We start from the raw sequence: 16503 nt of genomic DNA on the forward strand, positions 1-16503 counted from the left end.
CTTGTAGCGCCCGTGTCATGCCTTCTCGTTCTGTGTCTTCGTTTTTTGCGCAGTTTTCAGTATGAATTCCTACCAACTAGCCCAGTTTACCGTTCTTATTAACTACCTAGCCTCCAAATTGACCTGCACATGTAAGCTATACACAGCCATAAATCTATGAAACCACCCGTAAAGCTGTACGACAAACAGTTCCTGACAATTTTCTTCCGAATGTAGTGGGAAAAATTAACGCCACATTGAGGCCAGCCAATAGAAGGTGTATATAGAAGATCGAACATGCATATGGTTGTCTGAATTGGTCGAGTTCGGCTTGCTTTTTGCATCCTACGGCCGCTTGATGATGTCGCCCACTTTTGCAGCCATCGATGAGATCTTGTGTACAATCTGCGAGTACACACAAACACATCCCGGTACATTTTACTGTAATAACACTAGTAGTGCTTTGCATTAAAAAAAACCTGTTTCCAAAGGGCGTGCGGGCAAGGTATTACGAAGGAGTTTTCAACGAAGTATACTCCGGCACCGCTGAAGTCATCTAAAGCTCGGAGTAGCACACTACTTGCTTTTAATGGCAGTTAAGTGGGGCTTTCAACGTTAGCAAAGCGAAAAAATTGACAGTGTTTTAACTCTGGTTAAACCTGGAGGATTGCGAAAGCAACGAGGGGAGAGAGAGAGAGGCGATGGAGAGCGCGCGGCAGCGGCAGCGGCCCCGGCACGCTAGCTATGCGCCGCTACTGCGCACCCGCAACTGGCGAGTGGGGCGGCGACACCTCTCAGACACCCGCGCAGCGACGACGGCGGCGTACCAGCTGTGCGCCGTGTGACGTCACTGCTCCTCGCCCATGCGCAGTATGGCCTTTCCTCGGCTCCGCGATATGGCTAGGTGACTAGCGTAGCATTGCTTTCGCATCAAAAAACAATGTCGTTCAACACAACTTCACCCAGGATGCCTACCGAAGCCACCAATTGGCTGCAGAGAAAGGAAGGTGTTTAGTAAGCGTACCGCGCAAAAAACCTTATTCTAACCAACCCGCACATCCCACACCCTTGTTCTTTGCTGACACCTTAGAACGAGCAGCACCCGTCGTCGACAGAGCAATATATTTTACCGAAAAACTACGTGTACACACAATGAAGTCACTTTTCCACATCTCGTCATCCGCCGATGTACTCTTTTTTTCTCTTCTTCTTTTCTGTTTGGTATGGCAACGGGTATGAGCCCTAGCGCTGAATCCTTACACAGGTTTCTGACCGAAAAAAAGAATGTCAACATTTCCACACTCTGAATGGGCACAGATTCGTCCAACACAATTGACGCTTACTGGAAACACCACTTACGTCCGCGGAAAGCGTTAATTGGAAAGATTATACGGGTTGGAAACAAAACGGCGACAACGTGTCTTCTCGCAGAGGCCTCGCTGAGCGCTCCTCTAAATCTGATTGATCTGTCTATCTCACGTGCCTAATTTTGACAATTGGGATGTGATGTAATAAGTGAGCCAGCTGTATATACAGCGCTTTACGAAGTAAAACAGCGTTCCACAAGGTAGGAAAGCCACATTGTGACTCTTCAACTAACAGCAACAAGTACCACTTTCGTAGCACTTAACTGCGCACGGAATGCGCTGCTCCCAAAAAAGTGCTAGAATTAGACTCCTTTAACATAAAGAATGCGCAAAAACGGTCTCGGAATCTACGTGAAAACAAAAAACTAGCAGCGTCTACGCTGTATCATGCTATACAAACCTTACAGCGTTCGCTGGTGCATGTACACGCTGTATAGGTTTTTTGCTCCTTTCCATGACGTTTGCAGACGCCATTTTTGCTAGATTCTTAGATTAACAAGTTAATCTTCCGCGGCCAAGTAACAGCCAGTTTTCCCTCACCACCACCATTTAAGAGATCTGAGCACTGCGGTGCTGGAAATTCTGCTCCCCTGCTAGCTTACCCCATAATCTTCACACTCGCATAAATCAGTTTCGTGTGGTGAGCAGGTTACGGGTCCTCAGTAGCTTAGGTGTCTCTCACAAAACCTATGCATGAAACAGTCTGACGGAACTTCAGAATGAACCACAGCATATGAATAGATAATTAGTATGGGGGGGGGGTCACAGTTGTTACCAAATAGAGGAATATCCATGGTGGAAACACCTGTAAAAGTCCTGCATCGTCTTCTTCAGCAAAACGCGCGAAAGATAACCGCGCCTATTGAAGACCGATAACAACAATCTGTTCTATCTTGTAGTTCCATTGTAAAAACAGCGTAAAATCGTTGATAACACCGTCTCAAAATTTTGTCCTTAAGAGATTTTGACTCGGAAGAGTGTAAAAATTTTAGTCACGCTGTGATTAGTGATCGCAGTTAATTCGTCTGAGTCACAAATGAGGCCATCCGGTTCAAAAATACGAGGTCATACTGCCAATTCTATTATGGGAGCGACCATCATTTTAAGTAATTTTTACGTTTACAACGGCCACCAATAAGAGATATTCGCGATGTAATTCGGCACATATGCAAAGGAAAAAAGCTTAGAATGAAATGGTCGTAGGAGTAAGAGAAATAAAACATGTTGAGGCCCAAGTTGGTGCTTATCTTGTAGAAGATGAAGGGCTTCAAACCACGGCGCACATATGTAGCAACGCAGACACGACCGGAAGCTAGTGTTTCATTCTTCCTTCGTCAGTGTGGAGTCGTTTTTGTGCTTCATACACAATATGTTTTTTCTATGTTGTTATGTTTTTCTATGTTTTTCTCTGCTCAAGTTCTCCTAATGTTGCTAGTATTTGCCAGCATAGATACTCACACTCAGTGCTGAACGAAACATCCAAGGTCGTTGGTATCATCGAGCTGCTGGTTTCGTAGATCAGCTCTAGGTAACAGCTGTAATTAGTGCCTGAGCGAAGTCCGTCAACATCTGCACTGGAAAGACGGCCCCTAGAGATATGGCATGTGACATTACGGTAATGGCTCTCTGGATCGTGACAGCTGCCTTTGCATTCGGTGAGACAAGTCTTGGAAGTCGACTCCGCCGGCCAGATTTTCGCCGTGGCATGGTCAGCTCTCCATGCGAACGCTTTGTTCCATTGACCTACGAGTAAAAGAAAGAAAACACAGGCAAGATATGAACACCCTGGCTTCCTTAAAGCTTATTGCATACGTGAAGAACCGATCAAGACCTCAGAGCAAAGAGAAGGAACGCCCGGAGTATAAACAGCGGCCTCCGAGTGCAGGATTCAAAGCCACAAGTTTTCACTGGCCGTAGTTTAGTAAGAAAGTATGCTCAAGCCCTGTGATATATTTCCAACTATAAACAATTTAAAAAAAAAGATGCCCAGGCTTAGCTTGGTTAAGCCAAGAATGCGTTGCATATGGCGGGGTGTTTTTGCGCGAGGTATTGCTTGGCGGCAGTCGATTTTCTCAGCAGCTTTTCCTCCGTGACGGACGGACGGACGGATGGACGGATGGACGGATGGACGGATGGACGGATGGACGGATGGATGGACGGATGGACGGATGGATGGATGGTTGGATGGATGGATGGATGGATGGATGGATGGATGGATGGATGGATGGATGGATGGATGGATGGATGGATGGATGGATGGATGGATGGATGGATGGATGGATGGATGGATGGATGGATGGATGGATGGATGGATGGACGGACGGACGGACGGACGGACGGACGGACGGACGGACGGACGGATGGATGGATGGATGGATGGATGGATGGATGGGAGCGCCCCCTTTGAAGCGGGGTGGTGGCAACCGCCACCATGCTCAGCCGTCCTTTTTTTTCGTTCTTTTCTTTTTCTTCTTTTTTCTTCTTTTTTTATTTTCTTTCTTTTTTATTTTTCTTAAGTGGTTTGGTGATGCACGTCACCACGTGACGTGACGTCACGTCACGTGGTTTGGTGGCTGCCCGGCCGCGCCCAAGAGCTGAACTGAGTGATTGCAATATGCTACGCATAAAAGAACATCCACATCGCGGGTAGTGATGTGGCTCCCGTAGGCGATATTTCGCGTGCAAAGAATTTTAACAAGGACACAGACTTCTTTTGACTTACAAAATCGTTTTGACGGGCTAGCTGGTTCTGCATGATGATATACAGCGCAAGCCAAAGGCAAGGGACAGCAAGAGAAAAAGAGAAACGTGGGGTGGGGGATAAAAAATTTTAACTAAACGGTTTCTTGTAAACATTTGAGTGCTCTGTTTTAGGAGACGAAGTAGAACTACCCAACAAACTGCACTTCTTGTTTTGAAGCTAATGCTTAATAAGTCTTCAAACTAGTAATTAATTATTTCCTTACGTTCCAGAACGAAACAAAAAGAGCAAAATAGCCATCTTCTATAAAAAACTCGAAGTAGGGCTTCTAGTCAAGGAGAAGGACGTCGGTTTAAAAAGCTTGGGAACATTTACTTGGGGAGTGTGGTGCGTAACTTTTGCTGCGAACCAACTTAAACAACTTTGTACATTCTGCTATGCACAATGCTCATACGCTTTAATTGGTTTGCCGTGCTAACTTTGCACAATTTATCCGGTGTCATTTACGCCTCCAAAAATCCGCGTGGGAAATAAGCTTCCAGGGAGAATAAGCTTTGTGAATACATTTATATATTAATAAACGTTTAGAGTCCATATTTTGTTTTTGTTCAAAAATAGCACGTTGTAGAAATTTACGGAATAGCACATACTATACGCTGGTTTTCCTGTAGTCCTCATATAAAGATTCCTATTGATCCGCTTTATATGCTATTAGCTTTTCAGTGATATGCGACAGTCTTCAAGATCTGCAATCGCCTTCCACAAGGAGTTCTCACGTTCATGGTACACGTTAGCGAGCGTACAATCCATTTTTTTCATTTCCGCTTTCACAGAGGGAAGAGCAATAGTTCTGTCGTTTGCAGTTTTCATGCTTAAAATACAAAGTCCTACCTCCGCCTCTGACGAGTATTCCTTCGTACGTGACACCAGCTGAAGTGCGTGCAGGCGGCCCGATGATGTGTGTGCGAATCTTGAAGGATACCTTTCTGCAGGGCTCTAGGCGATCACAGGTGACGCTAGTCTTGTTGCTTGGAAGGATGGTGCCCGAGCGGCAGGACCCTGTGATGAGCTGCCCGGGATCAAGGACCTCGACCACATAGTAGTCGAAATAGACATTCGGGTAATTCCAAGTGACGGTGAAAGAGTCGTAGCCAACTTCTTTCAAGGCCAAGTTCGTCACGTCGGGTGGAGCTGCAGTAGTTATCCGTTTGAGCTCATTACGTTAATGCAGATATTCAAAGCAGAATTACTCTGTGCTACTTTCCAGACGACGTAAGATTTGTTGCCATTAAAACAGCTTTGCCTTCATAATTGCACGTGCCAACTAATACATTGACGACCATCATCGTCATCATCAGCCTGCCTACGTCCACTCCAGGGCAAAGACTTCGTCCCCGTCTCTTCAATTAACTCTGTCCTTTGCTAGCTTCGGACACCGTATTCCTGGAAACTTCTCAACCTCATCCGTCTGCATAACATTCTGCATCCCCCTGCTATGCTTGCCTTCTCTTCGAATCCACTCCGTTTCCCTTAAGGACCAGCGGTTATCGTCCCTTCGCATTACATGCCCTGCCCAAGAGCATTTATTTTCTTTTCATTTCGAATAAGATGTCGTTAACCCACGTTTTTTCCCTGATCCACTTTGCCCGCTTCCGCTCTCTCAACGTTGCACATATAATTTCCATAGCTCGCTGCGTTGTCCTAGACTTGACTACACGTTTGTGCCCCATAAGTGAGTTCCGCTAAGATGCAGCTGTTCACTTTTCTACTGAGAAATATTGGCAAGTTCCATTTATGATATGAGGGAACCTGCCATATGTTCTCCACCACATTCTTATTCTGGTTATTTCCCTTTTATCACCTGGATCAGATGTTACTACCTGTCGTAAATAGCCGTTTTCCTTTACGGCTTCAAACACTTCGCTGCCAATTGTGAACAGCTGTTTTCTTGCGGGACTATCTAACATTACTTTGGTTTTCTGTGTGATAATATTTAGACCCATTGTTCCGCTCTGCATGCCTCTTTGGCCGTGCTGAGCTGTTCATGTCCTGAGTGACATAAGAAGGCAATGCCATCAGCGAAACCGAAATTCCTTAGGTATTGTTCAGTAATTATTATCGCCAATTCTTCCCACTGCAGGCCTAGGAATACTTCCTGTAAACAGGCGGTGAATAGCAATGGCGAGACCATGTCTCCCTGCCTGACATCGTCCTTTATTGAAATTTTCTTGCTGAATTTACTGAGACTAGGGTAGCTGGGAGTTGTTTTAGACAACTTCCAGTAATTTCACGTAAGACTGCTACAGACTCACTCCGCGATGACTGCATGACTGCGGAGCCTTCCACTAAGTGAAATGTTTTCTCGTAACTTATGAAGCATATGTGTAGCTGTTGGCCACAGTCTGCGCATTTCTCTATCAGCTGATTGATACCGTGAGTATGGTCTATTATCGAGCAGGCCTGAGTCACTTTGAGACGTTAAACCTAAAAAAAAAAACTTTACAAAACCCTGCCTAATCATTTGGCTGATTGAAGTGCAAGGTTGTGCTGGTTCTATTAGCAATTTCCTTGGTAAATACCTTGTAGGAAATATCCAGTAAGCTTACTGGTGGATATTTCAAGTCCTTGAGGTCTCTTTTCTTAAGAATTCCGATTTTGTTAGGGTTCTTCAGAACCAATGTTTTACAAGGTGGTGGCTTTTTCCAGCACAATCTCCCCTTCGTCCTTCAAAAGTTTTGCTCTTGCTTGATCCTCACTAGCCGCTTTCCCGCTTTGAATTGGTCCTAAGTCTTTCTCTTTTTTTGTTCCTGGCGGGATGTCCCATTGCTTTGCGCTAATGGAAGCGAGCATAAGCTAAGCATTGGCTTGTGGCACAACGCCTAGGTGGGAACTCGCTAACCACTGGGATGGGACACACAAAGAACCTGAACAACACCACTAAGCACTTTCATGTGAAAGCGCTTCTCAGTTTTTCAAATATCATACCGAGTAGTGCTCCGCAAGGCCACGAGAGAAATAATTTAAATATGTTATTCGAAACATTAAAATACTCGCACTGTAAATAACAGCTCAAACGCAAAAGCAGCTCACAACTATTCTTCATACTGATCAGTACAAATCAATCACCGCGAAGATTTTGTGATAGAAAGCTGATATTGGCAACCAAGGCGAGCCTACGATATGGGCAGCTGAGAGTTGGCTGCTAAACTAAAAAAAAGAATAAGTGATCGCTGCTTTAACATTTCGCGGGATAACTGTTCTTTTACCATAGAGAGGGGGCGCGATATGTTTTATCACCTTTTATATCCCCTCTCGTAACCCCAAGTTCGCGCATGTTAAAGGCTTCTTTGGTTCAGGCGTTTTCCAGTGTCAGATAAGCGCAAAGATAGCATCCCAAAAACCTCGCACAAGCTTTTTGTCCCTTAAACTATCATGTCGGCGCTCTGATTCTCAGATATAGCGTACTGCAGCTCGCATACACAAAACAAACTTCGGCGGCCATCATTTTCAAAGCCACGTTGGTAATAACGCTTTCTTGCAAAATCGTAGGTGTTACAGTATAGGTACATTGAACCACAGCCGCCACGTGTAGTGTGGTTGCTTTCCGAGGTATCTTACCATGCTGCAGTCCAGTAGCAGTGTTTCCGCGCTTGTCGCCAGCACGGTGCTGCTTTTTTTAAGTAACAGACTTCTCACTGAAAGCTTTGCTATGCTATCCTCCTCAGCGTTCGTAAATATGAGAGCTAAACGAATGATCAGAGAACAAAGACAGTTCTCCAAGAGCAGTGCAGTGCATTAACAGTCCGCAAAGTGAGGCGGCTTTGAGTAACTATAAAGCAGAGTTTGAAGCACGTAGATTTTGGTAAAAATCTTTAAGCAGAAATTGTTAACTTACAAACTGCTGGCATTCGAACACTCGTAGAAGCTTGCTGGCTCTCCAGGCGATGGCTTCCGCAGCGGGCGATAGCCGTCACAAAGATGCAGTACGTGGTATTGATAGTGCTTTCAAATTCTTGCCAGGTTTCAGACGTATTGTACTCGGTGCAAGAGCTGCCATATTGGTCCCCATGGCATGGGTAAACGGAGCTGCAGACTTTCACTTGGTAGCCATCGAGGACGCCGCTCCACATAGTCGGGGGCAGCCATGTTATTCGACCGGGAGATAGTTCCGGGTGTATTGTAATGGCCCGTGGGGAGCTTGGTTCTGATCAAAGAAAAGGTAAGAAGTTGTTAAAGATAGCGTCCGCCTGCTTACCACAAAATAACACGCCTGTAACTCAGTTACTCCCAGATTGTGAAGTTCCCTTCTTCAAGCAACTCGACAAACCATACAAATATATTAGTCGCTAAGCGCTAATGGACCGTCCAGTTTTGAGACTTCTGCTCAGTCCCAAACGGCCAAGTGAAGGCCAAGGTAAAGAAGTGTGGTTCACCGAGCCAACAGCACGGACTTGTCTCATAATGGTAACAGTGAGGTGCGGTATGTTCAATACAACGATGTCACAAGCTGTGGAACGTTCATATAGTCTGTTGGATTGCCTATATGACATGCCGCATCCCATTAATCCTACAACTCTGTTTCCGCTAGTTCTCACGCAACGGTTGCATGGCCCATAAAAAAATACGCTCTGAATAGTAGTTCGAAAATCATGTCTTCCACTTAAAATTTCCATTCCCCAAGCCTTCAGAGAACGTCTTCTCTGCCACCACATTATTTTTTGCGACATTTCTTGAGAGATCTGAGTGTCCTTCTATACCCGAGCAAGCACTATTATGCAGTCATACAAATAGTATTTGCAGACAAAAAACGAAACATTCACACGTCGGCAGTGACTACTAAGCTGGGCTGGTAAGCCGTAAGGTGCGAGAGCGACTGCTGGAGTGGCGGTCCCATTTACATTATACCAAAAATGCGCCGCCGTGCACGCCAAATATAAATTCACGCCAAATGCAATAGCTGGTGGTAACTATTCGCCATCCTCCTTCAATGGCGTCTGTTGAACCATGAGCGTGGCGTGGGAACATGTTGATGCCACAATAAGCTTATGCGGGACTCCCTAACGCTATGTGATGTTTGTCGAGGCGCAGTTTTAGGTTGAATATAACCAAAAAAAACACCACCATACCTTTCACTATTCCAAAGAATTGTTGTGAGCGAAGTGCTGCATCCTCGCCAGAGAGAGGCCGAATATACAACTAGGCCTTTCGAAGGAGGTTGGTTTATTCTTTCGGTTTTTGTACTTTCTTCCGAACGTGGAGTAGATTTGTGATTAGGGAGTAATTACTGATCGGCATCCACCAAAGCGCAGCCGTACGACTACAAAGGAAAGTTAAGGGCTTTCTCAGAAACGAAGCAGTTAGAGAAAAATTCGTCATATCCGGAGTTCAAACTCCGTACCACCGCTTCACCGGAACAGTCGCTGTACCAATTGAACTAACCAGGACGGCAATCTTATGATACAGCAAGAGCGAATTGATTAAAACTCGAAGTGGGAAGGGTGGTGGTAAAGTATTTAGGGGAACCACCGAAAGTGCAGTAGGTTTGTGATAAAGGAGTAATTATGTATCGAAATCCACCCAGCCGCAACCACACGGCTGCAAAGGAAAGCTATACTTTTTTTTTTTGTAGCCGTATTGCTGAGCTTGGGTCGATGGCAATGAGTAACTAGCTCTTTATTCAACTTCTTTGTCGTTAATCGAACTGGTGCTCTTATCCGCAAATAACCTGAAAGCCGCCATTATGAGCATGGTCAACGCCATCGATTACACTCACCCACACATGGCATCTATGATATACACAGTCTGACCATGACAATAGGAGCCTTTAACCAGTGCAGCCTGGTCGTCAAAATTATTTGCTCATCCTTGATGGGAACTACATAGTTACAGCAGGGAAGGAAAATGGGCCCCGTACATTATTAGTATACGCTTTATGTCTCACAACCCTGCTAATCAACGTGGCCGCCTGCCAGGCCCTGGACTAGCTGACAGACGATCTGGTCATGGCTGCACTGGCGCAAATTGCACAAGATGTTTTGTAGGGCACCTGTCAAGTTTCGGATCTCTCTGCCTTCAACGCACACTACTTCTACCTTAGTATTAATGTTATAGGCTAGTACCAATTAAGCCTAGAGGAAAACATTTGATCTTCTCTAAAAGTATTTTTATCCATTTCTGTAGCGTTGGATCCCACTCATTGATATAAACATTTAAATTACTAGTTAAACTGAATACTGGCTTTACGCTTTGATCTCAGCTGCTTTTAGAGTTCTAAAAGATTTGCTTCGATATTAAGTCAAGAAACTAAATAATTAAACCCGATAGCGGTGTCACAACTGATATTTACCGTTTCCAGGAATCAAGATGTCTCGGAGAACGACGCCCATGGATGTACGCAATGGTTTCGCATCGAAGTGAGTCCCGATGGTAAAGTTCACAGTGGTGCAAGCTTCGAGTTGGTCGCATGTGACGCGAGTCTCGTCCGGGGGCAGGATTCTGCCGCTGTAGCAGGAACCGACGGAATGGCGCACTGAGCTTTCTAGACCCTGGCGCCTGGTGACCTCGATCCAGTAGTTGTCAAAATAGCCCTCCGGTTTCTCCCAGGTCACAGTGAAAGAACCTGCCTCCACGGCTATCAGAGTCAAGTTGGATGCTTCGGGAAGTGCTGCAAACAATTTCAGTTGTGATGAGGTGAGCAGCGCAATAATACTAAAAGCCGGTGTCATGTATCCTCCCCTTCAAGCTCTTTCAAATGAATGCAGCTAACAATATTCGCGACTAAAATAGACAACAATGATGCCATTTTAATCTGCTTCAAGCGTAAAAACACAAAACCCTCCTCGCGGCGTATACTAAACATGAGTTTTTCTCATGCGGGCTCTTTACGAGGAGCCCGGACTCGCCACTCTGCACTTATAATTGTTCGGTTTAGCTCAATACTCACAAAGATTGCTATTACCTTAATTATGTAGATCCTGGAGCTCTCATTTCAAGCAAGAAGCTAACAATTTACATTATCAAACGCATATTTTGTGCCCGATTAACTGTTCTTGCAGTTCTCGCTTTTCTTCTTCTTCTTCACCTCTTTATAATAGCACATACCCACGTGGGGGGATTGGCCAAGGTGTAGTGGTATACACAAGAAAATTTTCATAGGATTAAACGTGAATTTTGAAAAATGTATTCATGAAAAACGACAGAAGAATATTTGAAGTGAAATAACAAAGAACATTTTGGCGAGAATAATAATAATTAAAAAACAAAAAAAACTCCGAGACTTTTAAAGGAGTTAGCAAATGAACCTACCAGTTGCGATTATGTAATCATGTAGATTCCCACAAATTGAACTCAAAGCAAATCCTTTGGCGCTCGCTCCGAACGATAACAACACTGGCATAGATAACGGGAGCCCTAACCTGGAGAGAGGGACCTCCAGGTAATTCTTTCCCTGAAGTGCGAACTTTGGACAGCAGAGGAGGAAATGGTCCACACATTCAACGACCCCGCATGAGTCACATAGGTTTGTTGGAGACCACCCACATCTGCATAGGTATAAATTTAAACTGGGAATCCTGCACCACAGTCGCGTCATTGATACCTCACACTGCCTGGTTTTACACGAACGGACGTTCCATTTATACGCTAAGTGTTGATAATCAGCAGTATTTAGTAGGGGATCGCGTAACCTGGCTGATATGTGTTGGAACCGCTGAAACCTGGAGATCGCCAGCAGACTGAAATTCGGGACGGGATGCGTTACTGGCCCGTCAAGAGCTGACCTTGCTGAATAATCAGCCACCTCGTTGGAATGAATGCCTGCATGACCAGGAACCCAGACAAAACGGACCTCCTTTAAAGTGGACGGGACAAAAAATCGCAGGAAGCGGCACAAAAAATATTTTTGGGAAGTTTCAAGGGAGACTAAAACTGACAAACAATCAGCCAGGATGATAACGTGAGATACATGACACGGAATTTTGTGCAGGGCCATTCCAAGAGCCAAAAATTCCGCTTTTCGTGTATGCCACTTCTGCTTTTTTAGACTGTGCTGAATTGCTCCATCGTCTTTCTTTAAATGTAACGTGCATGTATACTGTGATAGAAACGTGAGTTTATTCACTGCGCATTTCTAACATCTATACAAAGAATAAAAACACTCTTATTCTATGGAAAAGAAGCTATACAAATCTTTTAGAAAGGCACCAGCCGGTTGAGAGATGGCTGGAAAAGTTGTTTTTGCCACCTTTAGCAAAATAGAACTTGAAACCTTTAGTTGTGGGATCAGGTGCGCTGTATAAAGAGCATTTTAAATTCATTACTCCTTTTTTATGTTGTCAAGAACTGTATGATATTGCTACTTACAGATTATGCATTATGGCACTTGTATAACCCGTATATTTTTATTGAATTTTTCAATCAAAGATCACCTATTGCTTCCTTAGGTAACACTTTCAAGCCATAAAATTAATAAGCAATTTAAGGCGATCTTTTGAAGGCGTGTAAAGGGCTGTCTGATGTTTATTTTTGAGAAGTATACGGCCTTTCAACGACTGATGAGACGACGTACCAAATACTATTTGGGGCTATTTACTCGTGTTGAGCGCATACTAACAATAAATGCACAAATTCAGTGAAGTAAAAAAATTACAAATGTCTCACAGTGCAGTCGGTCACCAGATCTGACCGCTCAAGCAAAAAAACGTTAAATTGAGACCCTCCGGACAGGACTTCTAGCCGCCCAAGCCATGAACATAGCATTGCACGCATCAACTGTCACACCTTAGCACTAAAGTGTTCATTTTTTACGGACGCGACAGCACTATGGAATGGCCTACCCAACTCCATCGCATCATGCGCTAACCGAAAATCATTTCGGGAGAAACTAAACGACCTTTCTTCAAGAGGGCAATACGTTTCCGCGATATTCACTTCGGCACTTTGAACAGGTGTTTGTTGTAAATTCTTTTTGATGTCATGCCTTTTGCACTGTATTTTTCTGGTATTGATTGAGTGCTGCATGTATAATTTTTTTGTTTCGATCCCGTGCATTCCACTTAGCAATGTATAACCACCACTAGATCATTCAACTGTTACATACTGTTTTTTATTATTGTTCTCTTTTATCCAGTTATTTTTTCCCTGTTTTGATATAATCTTGTCATTAAAATCTTGACCTTCCTTCCTCATGTAATACGTCCGGGCCTTTAAGAGAAAAAAATAATGAGATGAAGTTAATTTTGCGTACTGCTTGGTTTGTAAATGCAGCATCTAATGAAAAGAAAGACTAAAGAACGTCAGTCTGTGAGATAATGTAGTGCGTGTAGATAACGAATCCTGGGCCACAATCTGAAAGTTCTGTGAATCAATATTCAAGGTCGTCAATATCTTCAAACAAAACTAGCGCTAAGTGGCAGTAATTTCAGAGCGCCATGCCTCCTTCTCGAAAGCCCGATCCTTCATAAAAACTTGAAAAAGACGAGACAAAGCTTCTTAGCAAACGATTTCGTTTCATAAGCGATCACTTTTCCCACCGATAGTAACATCAAACAAAGACATATACGTAGATTCGTCGTGATCCTCACTGTTTGTCGCCCTCTTAGGTTGATAGCTAGCTGTCACGAACAGCATCTTCCCAATTAGCCATCCTGGCTCAAAAGCGTTGAAGTTTTTAGGTTCGTAGGTAGCCCTCCGGAAGAGCTATTTCGGGCTGTATGATGACCGTGCGCTAGTGGTTCCATGGTGTTATTATGAATCATGTAGACACCATGAGGATATTTTAGATTCCTCTACATACGCTAACACTTCACAACCTGCAACGCCTGCTGGAAGCATAAACCTGGAGAACCAATGAACTTCTTCTACACCAGACAAGATACCTGAATGTTATTAGAGGTCGTATTGCATATTTTCGCACCCGTAACGGTATGCAAGATGTTCGGCCTGCTTGGTGAGTTAGGTTCCTCCGCTCAAGGGCTGTATTCGAAGAAAGCTACGAGCCCAAGCCTTAAGAAAGCTTCCATTGCCGTGAACTTGCTGTAAAAAGATTGGGTAATTCTGAGGGCCTGGGTCGTGGCGAGCTTGACGACAGCTGCTTCAGCCGCTGAACGGAGCGGAAACATACATCGCCGAACTCAGGATCTGAGGCCGCGCGTATCTGTAACTCGAATGGAGGCTACTGATGGACGCCATACTTTAAGCAATGGACGGAGGCAGGTAACCCGAGCGCACTTCCTTTCCGGAAGAACAAAAGCCGGCGAAGAAGGCAGCCGGTCGATGCAGCAGCCAAAGGAGCGGGCGGGCACTCAAGTGGGGCTACCGCCATCTATGAGCCGGCCCAGAATGTACGCTACTTCTCTGCTTGTATTTAATGCGCACATTTGACGAATGCACACGATGAAGACCTTTTCTTTGTATTGTTACTTCATGCAACATTTCGGTCTCCATCTTCTCTTTCTTTCGTTTTATTTTTAACGATTACATCACCACGAGACGAATGAATTAAGCGCTATTGTGTCTGCGGTTTCATGTGCGTTACGACTGGGCTCGCAACAATGCGTACTACAGTGTTAAGCAAACTCAACTCACCGATACTTGCATCAGCTTCAACCTGAAACAAGGGAAAGTACTTGTTCAACAACACCGCACATGATATATAATACTGAACCATCTAGTACGGCGTCTCCCACAGGCCACGTACAGCTATGTTAAGGGAATACAGGCCCTAACTTACGATAACATAATGTCGAGTCTCTACTACATTGCTCGAGACACCACAGGAAGCATAGAAGGTTGAAGCGTGGCCCATTACGACCCTTTCAAAAATGTTATACTTCTCAGCATTGGTACAACGTGAACTTCAACGTTTTCCGGTATGGTTTGGTTCGGGGTAAAAGATAAGCCTTAAGTGGAGGCCGAGAGAGCTGTCGCTGTATCGGATTCATTTGGGGATCATAGTGTACATATGAAGGTTGTTTGTTCAGATGCCTGCGGCAGCATGCGGCCGTGTTTTATGTTATGCTTTTCGAAAGCACTAAATAAATTTACCTTAATATTTCTCTGTGCAATAAAAAGCGAGCAAAAATAAATAGAAAAATTGCACTAGGCTTTACGATATCTCGAAACGCTAGATGTGCCTCATATTTTTTAACACGTTCGCTGCGTCGTAGGTCACAGGCATTATCTATGCTGTACGGCTTCGAGTACTGAGTAAAGTAATAAAGCAGTTGGTCCGATTTTATTGCGAAGCCTAAGGAGGAGGACCTTAGTATAAAATCTCTCTCTGGCTTCTTCGCGGACCCAGTATTAGGGCCCGCACAGCATAAAAAATGGTCTGACCCACCTGTATTTCTCGCCACAGTGAACGAGGATCACAAAAGCTCGAGAACCACACACGCACACATACATACACACACACACATGGCATCCGCAATACATACAGAATATGTGCGCTATGGTTTCGCGAATAATGTCGTGTAGAAAACAGAGTACCAGTTTTATTACTTAATAGTTTTATTAAACAACTACTCTGCATCGAGAGAGTGCCGCATGCTAATGATATAGACGCTACATTAATTGAAAACAGAGCCTTTATGACCTTGAAAAGGCCAAAACATGAAGTACAGATGCCGTTACCACCGGCTGATTTCGGATGTATGCTGTGTTAACCGACACAGTCCCTTGGATGCTGATCCCAAATGCTAGGCTGTACCGCCATTCACTTAAAAGCGGTGATCAGAGTTCCTTTCTGAGTAGATGTTACGCTGTTGAATGGTTGAATCTAATTCCCTAAGAAATGACTGCATATTTTGTAGTTGAAGAAATACGAATATGTCTACAAACACGTTATGCAATTGATTTTTAGTAAGGATAAATTTTTTGAGGTTTTTCCCCGCTGCACCTCAAACTACTTCACACATTAAAAATAAAAACATGACTTTCAAATGCAGAGCGTGAGATGAGTCAACTGAAAATGAACTTACCTTTTTAATGGTGCGAAGCAAGTGTACGGTCAATGTGACAAACATAAGAATAAGAAAAGTCGGAAAAATGATCTTCAGCAACACCATCGGACTGCAGCGGCTACTGCGTGGCTTCCGTGCCGATTGCGACGGGGGTCCAGGCGACATTGCTTCTACGTCGTTGAGCAATCTCACAGAGGCGTCAGCTGAGATGTATTCCACGTAGGGTGGCTCCGGATCCATCGTCGGATTCTCCTTTTCCATTGCGAGCTGCAAAGATTTAAAATTCTCTGCTTCGTTCTAGGCTGGCGTTTTCCAAAATCTTTGCAAAGGCAAGCACTGGGTTTATCGATCTCCGAGTTTGCTTTACATTCCCTATCGGTACAGCGGAGACAGTTAAGCGTGTCGTTCAGAGCACCCTTCGACAACATTCATAATATTCCTGTTGCTTACTGGAAACACATAGCAATGATAGTGACAAAGCAGTGCCAGCTCTCCT

At 44.4% G+C, this 16503-nt stretch overlaps 1 protein-coding gene across 1 annotated transcript; it reads right to left on the reverse strand.

Moving 5' to 3' along the window:
• Positions 1-324: 324 nt before the first annotated feature.
• LOC149328828 (uncharacterized) lies at positions 325-16276 on the reverse strand. The gene is made up of 7 exons (XM_089559106.1): positions 16026-16276; positions 14632-14653; positions 10394-10711; positions 7943-8251; positions 5030-5238; positions 2961-3089; positions 325-384 (listed from the first exon to the last, which is right to left on the reverse strand). Exons 1-7 carry the CDS (start codon positions 16266-16268, stop codon positions 325-327), a joined length of 1290 nt encoding a protein of 429 aa, XP_089415232.1. The 5' UTR covers positions 16269-16276.
• Positions 16277-16503: the final 227 nt, after the last annotated feature.

The sequence above is a fragment of the Amblyomma mixtum genome, chromosome 9, assembly GCF_055824585.1.
Source record: "Amblyomma mixtum isolate Tamu chromosome 9, ASM5582458v1, whole genome shotgun sequence".
Lineage (NCBI taxonomy): Eukaryota > Metazoa > Arthropoda > Arachnida > Ixodida > Ixodidae > Amblyomma > Amblyomma mixtum.

Excerpts from the sequence above, each read along its gene's own strand:
- LOC149328828 (XM_089559106.1), bottom strand. The coding sequence starts at position 16,268 with ATGGAAAAGGAGAATCCGACGATGGATCCGGAGCCACCCTACGTGGAA. Across the intron at positions 8,252-10,393 it reads CATCTTGATTCCTGGAAACG|AACCAAGCTCCCCACGGGCC; the intron begins GTAAATATCAGT and ends TTCTTTGATCAG. Across the intron at positions 5,239-7,942 it reads TGTTCGAATGCCAGCAGTTT|CTCCACCCGACGTGACGAAC; the intron begins GTAAGTTAACAA and ends TAACTACTGCAG.